The sequence below is a fragment of the Somniosus microcephalus genome, chromosome 3, assembly GCF_052327205.1.
Source record: "Somniosus microcephalus isolate GS21.2 chromosome 3, FLI_Smic_1.0, whole genome shotgun sequence".
NCBI lineage: Eukaryota > Metazoa > Chordata > Chondrichthyes > Squaliformes > Somniosidae > Somniosus > Somniosus microcephalus.
In genome coordinates, this window is record NC_140989.1 from 266,931,543 (window position 1) to 266,947,657 (window position 16,115).

Sequence of the window (16,115 nt, forward strand, 5' to 3'; positions counted from 1 at the left end):
TGCCTGTCATTTTAATTCACCGCCCCACTCCCACTCAGACCTCACCGTCCTTGGGCTCTTGCATTGTTCCACGGAAGCTCAGCGTAAGCTCGAGGAACAACACCTCATCTTCCGATTAGGCACTTTACAGCCTTCGGACTCAATATTGAGTTCAACAATTTCAGATCATAACCTTGGCCCCTATTACATTTTTATATATTTTTTAATCCACACCTTTGGTTTGTGCCTTTTCCCTTTTTTTCCCTCTCCCACATGGCAGCTGTCTCTCATTCTGCCAGCGTATTTCACACTTCATCTAGAGCCATCTTTTGTCTCTTTACTTGTCCTATTACTATCTCGTCTCGTCTTGAATACCTCTTAATGTCTCTTCACTTCCCCTTTGTTCTTTCATCCCCTCCCCCATTTCCCAGCCCCCAAACTGGCCTTTTAATCTGTTTCATTTCCTGCCTTTTTTCTCAGTTCTGATGAAGGGTCATCAACCTGAAACGTTAACTCTGTTTCTCTCTCCACGGATGTTGCCTAGCCTGCTGAGTTTTTCCAACGTTTTCTATTATTTCGGATTTCCAGCATCCGTAGTATTTTGCTATCGTAATAGTCTAGCAGTACCTTTTTTACAGCTAAGATAGATGTACTGCCAAATTTAATGTGGACTTTTAAATAAATAAACCTTCTAAAGACTAACGGATGTCCCATAGCATGGCTCACTATAAGTCTGAGTATATGGTATTTTTATAACGCGAGCCCACAAAGCGCGAACAGCAAGCATCCCTCCTTCTCCCAGCACAGCTACAGATGAACAAGGGGAGCGATATTAATTAAAAGTTGTGCTGGGAGAAACAGCTACTAGTGGCCCGTGTGAGGGGTCGAGGCTGAGGTAAAGTCAGTAATGAAAGTGTCATGGCAGATGTATCTCAGATAAAAAAAAATTAATTGGTAAGGTTTTTGTCGAATATGATTGGTTGACATTAATCCAATCAAAGGGAACACATTTGTCTGCCAGATACAAAAAAAATTATATAAATAGACTTTGCCAATTCATCTTGGCTCAGGTGTTGGCACTCTCACCTTCGAGACAGAATGTTGTGTGTTCAATCCCCACTCCAGGATTTAAGCATATAGCTTTACAGTACAGAAAGGCTGTTGCATTGTCAGAGGTGCCGCCTTTTGAATGAGATGTTCTGGTGATTCAGATGGACGTTAAGAGATCCCATGGTGCTAACCAAAGAGGAGCCAGGAGTTCTTCCAGTGTTCGAGCCAACATTCCTCTCTCAACTGGCACCACCAAAAACAAATTAACTGTCATGCATTACTTTAGCCTTGCTGTGCACAAAATTGGCTGCCACATTTGCCTACATAACAGCAATGACAGGATTTCAAAGGTAACTCCATTGGTTGCGAAGCAGTTTAGGATGCTCCGAGGGCCTGAGAAGGTGCTATATAAATGCCAGCTCTTTCTGCTTTCTCTATTAGGAATAACTTTATATATGTTCTGTATTTGCACATTCAAATCAGGATCACAATAAACAGTCAGAGAAAGAACCCACCCAGTATAAAAAGCCCAGCAGTGCACTTTCATGAACTGACCTACAAGTAACTCTAACTAGTACGGCGTAACAGGTGTGGACAAAGCCAGACACACCACATTTATTTTAGAACTCTTAGAAGTTAATCTAACGCAAACATTTTACACATCCCTCGGATGCTGTGCTGTTTAATGTAACACACCTATTGTGCTGCCTTTCTTTAGGAATTTATGTTAGTTTTCCAGTTAATTCAGGGGTTTGAGTAAATTGGGTCGATTTCCATTGTGTCCCGCCACCTAGTGGATATTTGGTACCTAGCAAGTGCAGTAAAGTGCAGTAAAGCACAGTAAAGTGCGGTAAAGTAAACTACTGTATATCACAGACCTGCAGCCACATATGGTCTGGGAAGTTATATTCTTGTCACGCTCCAGCCTTGGACACTATTTGTCTGTAAGCACTTGAGAATGTTATAGATGATTAGTGTACACTATATTTTGCAGAAAATGTTTAGTTTGTAACTTTTCTCTGTAAGCAAACTTACACAGCTAGCCGTGAAGTGCTTGCTCTCTGTCTAGCTGGTTAACTTGTAGCTGTATTTTGATGCACTATGTACAGGGCTAATTTAAAGAGAATGCCTTTCAGTTTGCTAAATGTATATTCACAGTAAGCTGTGTTTCCACGTGTTTTGGTAAGTTACATGCCAAATGTACTGTGTTGCTCAGGCGTACCTAAATTTGTGTATGCATATCAGTTATGGGCTTGTATACTAATGTGTGCTTCCATTTCTGTGTTGTATTTCAGTTTCACAATAAGAATCTTTCAGTAAAGTTTACAAGAAAAGTCAAGCCTTGTGATTTTTATGGGAAGATATCAAGTTGTTAGCTACCTGGCTAGCTCTGCATAGGAACGCGCTGCAAGGGCACAATAGTGAAAAGACAACAGCACAGTGGGCTCAAGCACAAGAAGATACCACTCAGCTACCATGAGTCTACGTTCAGGAAGACAATATACCATAGAGGACGTCGACCAGCCAACCGAGAAGCATGAGCCTCTTCGAGCAAATGATGCCAAGTCACAGTCCTCTAAAGCATCCTCTAGATCATCTCAGCGGTCCAGCAGACCGTCGTCATCGACAGCTTCTGCAGCCGCCAAAGCGCATGCCAAGGCAAAAGCTGCCCAGGCTCAATTGTCCTTCGCTGAAAAAGAAGCTAGTGTGATGAAGCAGAGAGCTGACCTCGACGCCAGTCTCCACATTCTCCAAAGCCAGAGAGCTGCCGCTGCTGCTGAAGCTGAAGCTGCAGCTTATGAAGAAGGTGAGGAGAATGAAGGCGGGGAGCACAGCCATGAAGCATATGTTCCAGAACAGCCCCTCAGTCCAGTGCAACGTACAAGTGAGTATGTCCAACAACACTCCAAATTGTTCTTCAAGGAAACATCCAGGTATCTCGACGCAGAACCAGCTACTCACCACAGTAACAAACAGCCTGTTTTCGGAGACACTGAGCTTAAAAGAGAAGAAACAAGTAAGACTTACCTGCAGAGACCTCCACAGCACTCGGCCAATCCAGCCAAGCAGTCCTCACCCGAGCCACAAGGTGCACAAGACCTCACTAGGTACCTCATCCGCCGAGAATTGTTAAGTTCAGGTCTTCTAGAATTTGATGACCGTCCTGAAAATTATTGGTCATGGAAAGCATCCTTCCTGAGTACCACCAAGGACTTGAATCTGTCAGCCAGAGAAGAACTAGACTTGATGACAAAGTGGCTCGGAGCTGAGTCGTCAGAACAGGCGAGGAGAATTCGCTCAGCGCACGTCCGCAATCCCACAGCAGGCCTCAACCTGGTTTGGCAACGTCTCGAAGATTGTTATGGGACACCAGAAGGCATTGAACACGCACTGCTTAAGAAGATTGAGGACTTTCCGAAGCTAACCAACAAAGATAATGTCGAGCTTCGAGAACTGGGTGACATTCTCCTCGAACTGGAGTGTGCTAAGGGAGAAGGTTACCTGACAGGCCTCTCGTATTTGGATACAGCTCGTGGGGTAAACCCAATAGTGGAAAAACTCCCCTACAACCTTCAAGAGAAATGGATAGCTAAGGGATCCAAGTACAAGGAGGACTATGGAGTGGCATTTCCCCCCTTCTCTCTCTTCTCCAGGTTCGTCCAACAACAGGCAAAGGTGAGGAATGATCCAAGTTTCACTTTCTCCATCTCCAGCAGTTACGCTCCTTCGAGAACAGAGAAACCCACAAAGTACAGCAACAAAGCCTCTGTGAGCGTGCACAAAACAAATGTTCCAGCCGAACCCTCAGTCAACCAATCCAGTTCTGCTGGGAATAAAGTGGATGACCCAGATCGTCAGTGTCCAATACACAAGAAGCCCCACCCACTCAAAAAGTGTCGAAGCTTTAGAGGCAAGCCTATTGATGAGCGCAAATCATACCTGAAAGAGAATCGCATCTGCTTCAGGTGTTGTGGGTCGACTATGCACATGGCAAAAGACTGCAAGGCGACAATCAAGTGCTTCGAGTGCAACAGTGAAAAACACATCGCAGCCCTGTATCCAGGTCCTCCTCCTTCGACCACCGAGAGTGCTGCGGTTGACAAAGAGGATAGCGGGGAGCAAAGCGAAAGCGCATCTTCTTCAGTCACCTCCAAGTGACCAGAGGTTTGTGGAAATGCAAGCAGCCCACGCTCATGCTCCAAAATCTGCTTGGTTAAAGCATATCCTGCAGGGAGAAAGGAGAAGGCAATCAAGATGTACGCAGTGCTTGATGAGCAAAGTAACAAGTCTCTAGCGAAGACAGAATTCTTCAATCTCTTTGAGGTCAAGGCCAGCGCAGCTCCGTACACGCTAAAAACCTGTTCAGGGACAACAGAGACTACGGGTAGGAGAGTTGACAACTTCATGATCGAGTCCATGGATGGGAAACTACAGCTTCCCCTCCCCACCTTAATTGAGTGTGACATGATGCCAGATGATAGGACGGAAATTCCTTCCCTAGAGGTCGCACGCCATCAGCCCCACCTACAGCCAGTTGCCAACAAGATTCCAGCTGTGGAACCGGACGCTCCAATCCTCCTGCTCTTGGGAAGAGACATCTTAAGGGTGCACAATGTGCGTGAGCAAATCAACGGGCCCCACAATGCCCCTTATGCGCAGTGGCTTGACCTGGGATGGGTCTTCGTGGGTGGTGTAATGATCAATAACATGTCATTCTATAGTGGACACTAGATGAAGCAGAGAGCCCATCAAGGATGAAAAGGCCAAAGGGTATCCATGTCTTCAAAAAGCCTAGTTTCTCCAAGAAGAAAGAAAAAGACTTTAAGGTCAAAGAGAAGCCAAAGGAAGAAAAGCACGAAGAGGAAAAACACAAGGAAAAAAAGTCCAAAGATATAACCGCAGCAGATGTTGTTAAGCAGTGGAAAGAGAAAAAGAAAAAGCCTGCACCAGAGCAGGAAGCAGTTCCGGTGGATACTCCTTCTTTCCTCAGGCCAATCTTTGGTGTTCCATTAGCCGAGGCTGCTGAGAGGACTATGCTGTATGATGGGATCCAGCTGCCAGCAGTTTTTCGAGAGTGCATTGACTACATTGAGAGTTATGGCATGAAGAGTGAAGGAAGCACTGAAACCCTCTCCAAGCAAAGATCGCAAGGAGACCTCGATCTATACAAGAGCAGATTGATGACAACGCCGCAACTGCATCTTGTCATTCACCGCCAGAACAATCTCATGAAGACACATCAGACTTACCCGTGTTGAGAAGATCCACATGTGAAGTAAAAAAGCCTGATAGACTTAATCTTTGAGTACAATGTAAAGCTTTGAAAATGTGTTGACTGTTTTGAAAATGTTTATGTTTATAGAGCACTAACAAAAGTGTTACTGATATTATCTTTATTGTTTTCTTGAAAGTTGATTGATATTGATTTTGTTAAACCTCAAAGAAAGGGGGCTGTAATGATCAATAACATGTCATTCTATAGTGGACACTAGGTGGAGCCATAGAGCTGTATATAGCTGTATATATAAGACTACACTACCCAGCTGTATATATATATTAAGACTACATTACCCATGAGGCTAGGCTACCCACAAGGCAACAGTCAAGATGGCAGCCTGCACACAGGAGCACACATGCTGCATCTCTACAGATACTGTACCTAGAGAACGTGTACTAAAAATGACTAGCTAGAAGCTAGCTGTGTTCATAATAAGAATGTCTAGTTATTAATGAACATAAGAGGTGGAGTTTGCCTGGGAACAGTCCACAAACCAGCGGATGTCAACGTATATAAAGCAAACGTGTTGCACAACGGTCGTACATCCTTTCTCAGCCCATGCCCAAACAGGATCCAGGTAAAGGAAGACTACGATGGCATGACGCAGCATCATAGGTCAACCTCCTCTGCCTGTGAGGAAGAGGCAGGCCTCACTGTGAGCACAGACAGCCTAGGATGCTCAGTGTTTGAAAGGTCCAAGGATGATGACAAGCCAGCACTATCCATGGACGACAAAGCTTTCCTAACCATCAGTGCCTTGAGGAGGTTCTTCTCAATCCGTGGTCCAGCCAAACTTCTCCGCTCCGACAGAGGGACTAACTTCATGGGTGCCTGTAAGGAGTTGGACACCCACACGGACGATGCAGCGGTAGGAAGCTACCTCCAAAAGAAAGGATGCACGTGGGTGTTTAACCCCCCGCATTCATCCCACATGGGTGGTTCATGGGAGAGGCTCATCGGTGTTGCCAGGCGTATTCTGAATGCTATGCTGCTTCGGACGGGACCTACTCGTCTCACACACGACGTCTTGAGCACTCTCATGGCTGAAGTCATGGCAATCATGAATGCAAGGCCCCTGGTGCCGGTGTCCACCGACCCAGACATGCCTGCAGTCCTCACCCCAGCGATGCTCCTGACTCAAAAGATGAGTGCTATTTCAGCCCCCTCTGGAAACTTCGACATGGCTGAGCTGCATGGGAAGCAGTGGAAGCAAGTCCAGTGTCTTGCAGACACTTTTTAGAAGAGATGGAGAGGAGAGTATTTGTCCACCCTACAGCGCCGTAGGAAATGGACAGAAGACAAGCCAAATGTCAAAGTGGGAGATGTTGTCTTGCTGAAAGACAGCCAAGCACACAGAAATGAATGGCCAGTGGGACTGGTTGTCAAAACTCTGCCGAGCAGGGACAAGAGGGTCCGCAAGCTGGAGGTGAAGATTGTCAAGGAGGGTACTGTCAAAGTGTTTCTGAGGCCAGTCTCAGAGTGCGGCATCAGCAGCGGGTGGAGACGGAGCAGCGCGGCAGAGCGACTACAAGAGGCCCCAGAGGCTCAGGTAGGCCTCAGTGCGGCATCGGCAGCGGGTGGAGGCGGAGCAGCGCAACAGAGCGACTACAAGAGGCCCCAGAGGCTCAGGTAGGCCTCAGTGCGGCATCGGCAGTGGGTGGAGGCGGAGCAGTGCAGCAGAGCGACTACAAGAGGCCCCAGAGGCTCAGGTAGGCCTCAGTGCGGCATCGGCAGCGGGTGGAGGCGGAGCAGCGCGGCAGAGCGACTACAAGAGGCCCCAGAGGCTCAGGTAGGCCTCAGTGTGGCATCAGCAGCGGGTGGAGGCGGAGCAGCGCGGCAGAGCGACGACAAGAGGCCCCAGAGGCTCAGGTAGGCCTCAGTGCAGCATCGGCAGCGGGTGGAGGCGGAGCAGCGCGACTACAAGAGGCCCCAGAGGCTCAGGTAGGCGTACCAATCTCCAATCTCAGGCAAGGAGAGAGGTAAAAAGTATTCAAGGTGTGACGTCACCACAAAACAGGTAGGTGATTGGTTGGAGTATTTCTCTTGTTTTAAAACTTTAAGTCTGTGGTTTATAGTTTTTAAGGTTGCTGTGGTGTACCAAGGCCTTTCTGGTGCAGAGTGACTGTTGGTAAACCATTTAACTGGTGTAACTAGAGGGATTGATTTAATTTAAATCCAATTAATTAAAGGGGATACTAGCATCTAAAATCGGGCAGAGGGTGTCCATAACTAACAATAAAAAATTTAATTAATTACATAGAATGGAGCAGGTGATGTGTTACTGTTGCGAGATGTGGGAGCCGGTGAACCCCATTGAGGCTCACGGTGATTACGTCTGTGACAAGTGTCTGCTGCTACAGGAACTCCAGCTCCGTGTTGATGAGCTGGAGTCTGAGCTTCAGACACTGCGACACATCAGGGAGGTGGAGAAGTACCTGGACTCTGTGTATCAGGAGGTGGTCACACCTATGAAGTTAAGTAATTCAGATGTAGCCCATGGTCAGGGACAGGGCGGTGTGACTACGAGTGAGGCAGGTACAGGGATCCAGGAGGTAGAGCTGGAGGAGCCGCAGCCCTTGCTCTTGACCAACAGGTTCGAGGTTCTTACTCCCTGTGGGGACAGGAGCAGGGACTGCAAGGAGGATGAGCAACCTGGCCACAGCACCGTGGAACGGGGGGCCATTCAAGAGGGGGGAGTAAATAGAAATGTTGTAGTGGTAGGGGATAGTATTATTAGGGGGATAGATAGAGTTCTCTGCAGCCGAGAGCGAGAGTCCCGAAGGCTGTGTTGCCTACCCGATGCCAGGGTTAAGGACATCTCCTCTGGGCTGGAAAGAAACTTGCAGTGGGAGGGGGTGGATCCAGTTGTCATGGTCCATGTTGGTACAAACAACGTAGATAGGACGAGGAAGCCGGTTCTGTTAAAGGAGTATGAGCAGCTAGGGGTCAAATTAAAAAACAGAACCTCAAGGGTAATAATCTCTGGATTATTACCTGAGCCACGAGCGAATTTGGCTAGGACAAATAAAATTAGAGAGTTAAATGCGTGGCTCAAAGACTGGTGTGGGAGAAATGGGTTTTGCTTCCTGGGACACTGGCACCAGTACTGGGGCAGGAGGGAGCTGTTCCGTTGGGACGGGCTTCACTTGGCCAGTGCTGGGACTAGAGTCCTGGCGGATCATATAACTAGGGCTGTAGAGAGGGTTTTAAACTAACTAGTGGGGGGGAGGTTCCTAGAGAGCAAATAATAAAAATGACAACAGAGAAGGTCATAGACTTAGGTAGCAGTGGGGAAATTAAAAACCAGAGCGTGTCAGGAAGGGGCAGAAGGTATGGAGTAAAAGGTAAAGTAATAAAAAGGGCAAAAGCAGGAACTAAGTGTCACAAAACATATTTGAAAGTTCTCTATCTGAATGCACGTAGCATTCGTAACAAAATAGACAAGTTAATGGCACAAATAACTACATATGGGTATGATCTTGTGGCCATTACAGAAATATGGCTCCAGGGTGACAATGCCTGGGAATTAAACATACCAGGTTATTTAACGATCAGGAAGGACAGGCAGGAAGGAAGGGGAGGTGGGGTGGCTATGTTAATAAAGGAAGGAATCACTGTAATACAGAGAAATGATATTGGGTCAAAAGATCAGGATAATGAAACAGTTTGGGTGGAGGTAAGGAATAATAAGAGGAAAAAAACACTAGTGGGCGTAGTCTATAAGCCTCCGAACAGTTGCAACTCTGTTGGACGGAGTATCAATCAGGAAATAGTTGAGGCTTGTAATAAGGGAGCATCAATAATTATGGGGGATTTTAACTATCATATTAATTGGACAAATCAAATTGGGCAGGGCTGCCTTGAGGATGAGTTCATTGAGTGTATTAGGGATGGGTTTCTTGAGCAGTATGTAACTGAACCGACCAGGGGGCAAGCAACCTTAGATCTGGTCCTGCGTAACGAGACAGGATTAATTTAAAATGTCCAAGTAAAGGATCCCCTTGGAATGAGTGACCATAACATGGTTGAATTCCATATTCAATTAGAGGGTGAGAAGGTTGGATCTCAAACAAGCGTGCTAAGCTTGAATAAAGGAGACTATGAAGGTATGAGAGCGGAATTGAGTAGAGTGGATTGGGAAAATAGATTAAAGGGTAAGACGATACATGATCAGTGGTGTACATTTAAGGAGTTATTTTACAACTTCCAAAAAATATATATTCCACTGAGAAGAAAAGGGTGTAAAAGAAAAGACAGCCATCCGTGGCTAAGTAAAGAAATTAAGGATAGTATTCGACTAAAAACAAGGGCATATAAGGTAGCCAAATCTAGTGGGAGGATAGAGGATTGGGAAAACTTTAAAAGACAGCAAAAAGTAACAAAAAGATTGATTAAGAAAGGGAAGATAGATTATGAAAGTAAATTAGCAAACAATATAAAAACAGATAGTAAGAGTTTTTATAGTTATATAAAAAGAAAAAGGGTGGCTAAAGTAAATGTTGGTCCCTTAGAGGATGAGACCGGGAAATTAATGGTGGGAAATATGGAGATGGCAAAAACACTGAATGAATATTTTGTATCAATCTTTACAGTAGAAGACACTAAGAATATCCCAACACTGGACAAACAGGGGGCTATGGGGGGGGAGGAGCTAAACATGATCAAAATCACTAAGGAAGTGGTACTCGGTAAAATAATGGGACTCAAGGCGGATAAATCACCTGGACCTGATGGCTTACATCCTAGGGTCTTGAGGGAAGTGGCGGTAGGGATTGTGGATGCATTGGTAATAATTTTCCAAAACTCCCTGGACTCAGCAAAGGTCCCGGCAAACTGGAAAACTGCTAATGTAATGCCCTTATTTAAAAAGGGCAGTAGACAGAAGGCTGGAAACTATAGACCGGTTAGCCTAACATCTGTGGTAGGTAAAATATTGGAGTCCATTATTAAGGAGACAGTAACAGGACATTTGGATAATCATAATTTAATAGGACAAAGTCAGCATGGTTTTATGAAGGGGGAAGTCATGTTTGACAAATTTGCTGGAGTTCTTTGAGGAAGTAACATATAGGGTGGATAAAGGGGAACCAGTGGACGTAGTGTACTTAGACTTCCAAAAGGCATTTGACAAGGTGCCACACAAAAGATTATTGCTTAAGATAAAAAATCACGGGATTGGGGGTAATATTCTGGCATGGATAGAGGATTGGCTATCTAACAGAAGGCAGAGAGTTGGGATAAATGGTTCATTCTCGGACTGGCAATCAGTAACTAGTGGTGTTCCACAGGGGTCAGTGCTGGGTCCCCAACTCTTTACAATCTATATTAACGATTTGGAGGAGGGGACCGAGTGTAACATATCAAAGTTTGCAGATGATACTAAGATGGGAGGGAAAGTAGTGAGTGAGGAGGACATAAAAAACCTGCAAGGGGACATAGACAGGCTAAGTAAGTGGGCAGAGATTTGGCAGATGGAATACAATACTGGAAAGTGTGAGGTTATGCACTTTGGCAGGAAAAATCGTAGAGCAAGTTATTATCTTAATGGCAAGAAACTGGAAAGTACTGAAGTACAAAGGGATCTGGGGGTCCTGGTGCACGAAACTCAAAAGGTTAGTATGCAGGTGCAGCAAGTGATTAAGAAGGCAATGGAATGTTGGCTTTCATTGCTAGGGGGATAGAATATAAAAATAGGGAGGTATTGCTTCAGTTGTACAAGGTATTGGTGAGACCGCACCTGGAATACTCCGTACAGTTTTGGTGTCCATACATAAGAAAAGACATACTTGCTCTCATGTCAGTACAAAGAAGGTTCACTCGGTTAATCCCGGGGATGAGGGGATGGACATATGAGGAGAGGTTGAGTAGATTGGGACTCTACTCATTGGACTTCAGAGGAATGAGAGGCGATCTTATTGAAACATATAAGATTGTGAAGGGGTTGGATCGGGTGGATGCAGGGAGGATGTTCCCGATGATGGGTGAAACTAGAACTAGGGGGCATAGTCTTAGAATAAGGGGCTGCTCTTTCAAAACTGAGATGAGGAGGAACTACTTCACTCAGAGGGTGGTAGGTCCATGGAATATGCTGCCCCAAAAAGCTGTAGAAGCTACATCATTACATAAATTTGAAACAGAAATAGACAGTTTCCTAGAAGTAAAGGGAATAAAGGGTTATGGGGAGCGGGCAGGAATTTGGACATGAGTCTAGGTTCGGACCGGTCATGGCCCTGTGGGTAGTGGAGCGGGCCCAGGGGCCGTGTAGCCTGATCCTGCTCCTATTTTGTGTGTCTAATTCTGTTAGATTCAGGAGATGGTTCTGTGATAATAGATTGGCGGTTAGGATCAGATCAGCCATGATCTTATTGAATGGCGGAGCAGGCTCGAGGGGCCGATTGGCCTACTCCTGCTCCTATTTCTTATGTTCTTATGTTCTTATAGATCGTAGTCCTCCTTTCTGAAGAAACCTAGAGAAAGGATTCTGAGTATGTTTGCAGCCAAAGGACGTTTTCTTTAGGTTTATTTTGTATCTGTAGTGGTACAATGGAATTGTACCAAGCGGGGAGTGTGCTGCCTTTCTTTAGGAATTTATGTTAGTTTTCCAGTTAATTCAGGGGTTTGAGTAATTTGGGTCGATTTCCATTGTGTGCCGCCACCTAGTGGATATTTGGTACCTAGCAAGTGCAGTAAAGCGGAGTAAAGTGCAGTAAAGCATAGTAAAGTGCAGTAAAGTAAACTACTGAATATCACAGACCTGCAGCCACATATGGTCTGGGAAGTTATATTCTTGTCACGCTCCAGCCTTGGACACTATTTGTCTGTAAGTACTTGAGAATGTTATCGATGATTAGTGTACACTATATTTTGCAGAAAATGTTTAGTTTGTAACTTTTCTCTGTAAGCAAACTTACACAGCTAGCTGTGAATTGCTCACTCTCTGTCTAGCTGGTTAACTTGTAGCTGTATTTTGATGTACTATGTACAGGGCTAATTTAAAGAGAATGCCTTTCAGTTTGCTAAATGTATATTCACAGTAAGCTGTGTTTCCATGTGTTTTGGTAAGTTACATGCCAAATGTACTGTGTTGCTCAGGCGTACCTAAATTTGTGTATGCATATCAGTTATGGGCTTGTATACTAATGTGTGCTTCCATTTCTGTATTGTATTTCAGTTTCACAATAAGAATCTTTCAGTAAAGTTTACAAGAAAAGTCAAGCCTTGTGATTTTTATGGGAAGATATCAAGTTGTTAGCTACCTGTCTAGCTCTGCATAGGAACGCGCTGCAAGGGCAGAATACCTATCAAAGGGCATGTGTACACCATACATTTGTCCTCACATATCAGTGGAAAGTTTTTCCAACCTCGAATGGAGAAATGTATTCTTCTTTGAATACCAAGGTCCAAGTGTGATACTGAAATTCACTGGGAATTGAAGGCAGTACGGAGATGAATCACTTATCAATTTTTGCTTTTTCCCTTTGGAAGTGGAGAAAGAAGAAGGGAAGAATTTGCATTTTTATAGCACCTTTCATGGCCTCAAGCCATCCCAAAGCGCTTCAAAGACATTGAAGTACTTTTTAAGTCTAGTCACTATTGTAATTTAGAGAATCTTGGCAGCCAATTTGCACACAGCAAGATGCCACAAACAGTAATGAAATAGTGACCAGGTAATCTTTTTTTTTAGTAAAGTTGCTTGAGGGATAAATGTTGGCCAGGACACCAGGTGAACTCCCCAGATCTTCTTTGAAAAGTACCATGAGATCTTTTACATCCAATTGAGAGGGCAGACATGGCCTCAGCTTAACATCTCATCTGAAAGACAGCACCTCACACAATGCAGCGCTCCCTTAGTACTGCGCGAACTGCCAGCCTAGATAATATGCTCAAATCCTAGAGTGGGGCTCGCACCTGTGACCTTCTGATTCAAGGGGAAGAGTTCTATCACTGAGCCAAGTCTGAATAACCTCTGTTCAGTACATTCTGCACCACTATCATACACCAGAAGAAAATTAGGAGAGGTCTTGATAAAGTAAATCGGAAAAACATTGCCAATGCCAATTAATAGTTAGATACAGTGCATTGAAGGTTCTAAGTTTAAAAGTTAATTGATTCAAAACTTGATTGCATTCTTACCATAATAATGAAGATAACTGGCCCAACAAAGGCCCAAATCACTCCATTGTGAACATTCAACCAGCAGTATCTGTCTGCAGTGTACTTGTCATGTGCTGCTGCCAGTGTGATGGTTACTATTAGGACAGGGAGACCTAAAGTAGAAATGCAAGCAATCATTTCAAATAATGGCAGGCTTGAACAGATAGACAAGGTAATGACTATTGGTCTGGACCAATTAAAATGGATTGTCACAAGTTGATAATAGCATATTCTGTAATGTATTTCTGGAAGGTTTGTACTATCTGGATCTCCTTAACATGTTGATGAATGTATATGCTTATTTTTAAGAACACAACACAAAAATATTTTTGGTAGATCAAGTCATATCCAATTTTCCCTTCTCATGGATTTCATACCGGCAGTCCATGTACAATTTTCCCACTCATGGATTCTTAACCCACAATCAGTGTCCAACTCATGGATTCTATGCCCACAGTCTCTGTCCAATTAGCCATCTCATAGATTCTATACCCACCAACCATGTACAATGTCGCCTATCATAATTCATTCAATGCCCTGAAGGAGCTAAAGGAACTTGTACAAAACCTTCAAAGAGGTGAAATTTGTGTGAAAATTCTTCCAACTACTCACACTATTCAAATCTGAACAATTAGAATGAACCAAGGCCCAGGACCACAGATTCTACAGTTCCACCGAGAATTTGAGCATCAACCTCCATTCTTAGCCCTAAAGCTTTTAATCTCATTCTTAGCCATATATTATTTAGCTTTTTTTTTAATGGAATGAATCAGTATAGATTTAACTGCTTTTACTCAGGATCTGTTTCACATAGCCAATTAAACATGCTTCTAATCTTCAGTCCTACTAGAGTCTTTTTATGTACTTCGTCCAGTTCTGCAATCTGTCCAATTTAAATCACCTGCTAACATCTAGATTGCCCATGCCACTCAACATTTGAAATGGATGATGACACCTTTCTGTCTTCTTTTCTCCAAGTGCAGGACTGTGATCCTCTTAGCATAACTTAGAATTCCAAGTCCTACAATTATCTCTGAACCGTCTCCCAAACATCAATATCACTTTGCAGGTAGGGTGACCAGAATGTCACACCATATTCTAAGTGTGATCTTATCAATGAATTATACAGGATTGAATAGCTTACTTTGACTTCGAACTAAATGTGCTTGAGATTCACCCGAGTACTTGATCAGCCCTGTTAAAAATAGCTTGACATGACTGAATTTATTCAATCATTGTGCACCCATGTTTTAAGTTACATGTCCTAATCTGCATTACATTTATTCACGTTAAATTCTATCTTTAAAACATGTCCCACATTTCAACAGTGCTTTATCAACTTTGTCAACTGTAAAGTGCTTTAGGAGCTATATAAATGCAAGTTCTTTATTTCTATCTGATATCGTTTAACTCATTTCACACAACTGCTCCAGATCAATTCAGTTCCATCAACCTTCTTCACCCCAGCATGTAGCCATCAGCAAACTTCATAATATTATGAGTTTGCTTCCTAATATTACTATTCATTATAATACTCTAAATTCCAGAAAGCTATTCAGTTACAAAGCACATTAGATAAAAGTCAACATTATCCTATATTTATCTGTCTACCAATGATGGTTTATTTAACAAACGTATAATAATATATTAATATGAAATGTACCATTTACACAGAACTGGTTAAAAGCGCAGTTATTCCTTGTTCATTTCTCTGCTATAAAGATCTTAAAGGTAACTGCTGGTCATGGTCTAAAATCAGTATATATGCAAATCAAAAGCTTACACAAATATATCCTCACTATCTTGTGGAATAAGGTATTGATAGTCTTGTAACATCAAAATGATTGTTTCCACGTTGTGTAATTAAAGGAAGTATGGATAATTTTTTGACACAAAAACATGTAACACTATATACCTTACATGACTAATACTGGACCCCAGCAGTATTGACAAGAATGGTAGCAATCCATGACACAATATGCCTCGTGAGTGTATACGTTCTTGTTATATTACGATCGGTTATATAAATACCTTATAAACTGTCAATAGAGCTTGCTGTAGTATATAGGTTGGCTATTTAACTAGCAGCATTCGGAATGTCTGATTATTATGTACCCATAGCTTTTACATTTCCAAATTTATTGGTCATGGTCAAACATTTTTAAAATTATGAGCACAATGACATGAATCTTGTCATTCATGTGGAAATGACTTATGAAGTAATACTGGGCGGCCTGCTGGTGGTGCTGTCCAGGGAGAGTATAAGCACTCGGGCATGGGCCCAGCTTGCTCAGGACATTCTTTAACAGGAACTAGTGAAGGACACAACTAGATCTCCATGTTGAAAAACAGTTGATTAAAGCCTTGTTTAATACTCAGACCAAGTGCCGAGTAGTTTTCTTATGTCACACCCTAATAACTTGGATCAAAAAAACAATGACTGTAATGGTCACCTTGGCTGTGATGCTACTCCGTGCCTGCTTATCATGATCCTGAGGAGTGCAGTGACTCACTGTAATGCTAGTCTGTACCTGCGCATCGTGATCCTGAGCGCAGTCACTCGCTGTAATGTTACTCCATGCCTGTTCGTCATGACTGAGCGCAGTCACTCACTGTAATGTTATTCTGTACTTGCGCATCGTGATCCTGAGCG

At 43.7% G+C, this 16,115-nt stretch overlaps 1 protein-coding gene across 1 annotated transcript in view; it reads right to left on the reverse strand.

The window, feature by feature from the left end:
* LOC147121890 (adhesion G protein-coupled receptor D2) overlaps positions 1-16,115 on the reverse strand; it is a 422,076-nt gene that overhangs the window by 358,709 nt on the left and 47,252 nt on the right. Inside the window, exon 13 of the mRNA XM_085978030.1 lies at positions 13,442-13,575. Within this exon, the coding sequence (XP_085834156.1) occupies positions 13,442-13,575 (134 nt within the window). The remainder of the gene's footprint in view (positions 1-13,441; positions 13,576-16,115) is intronic.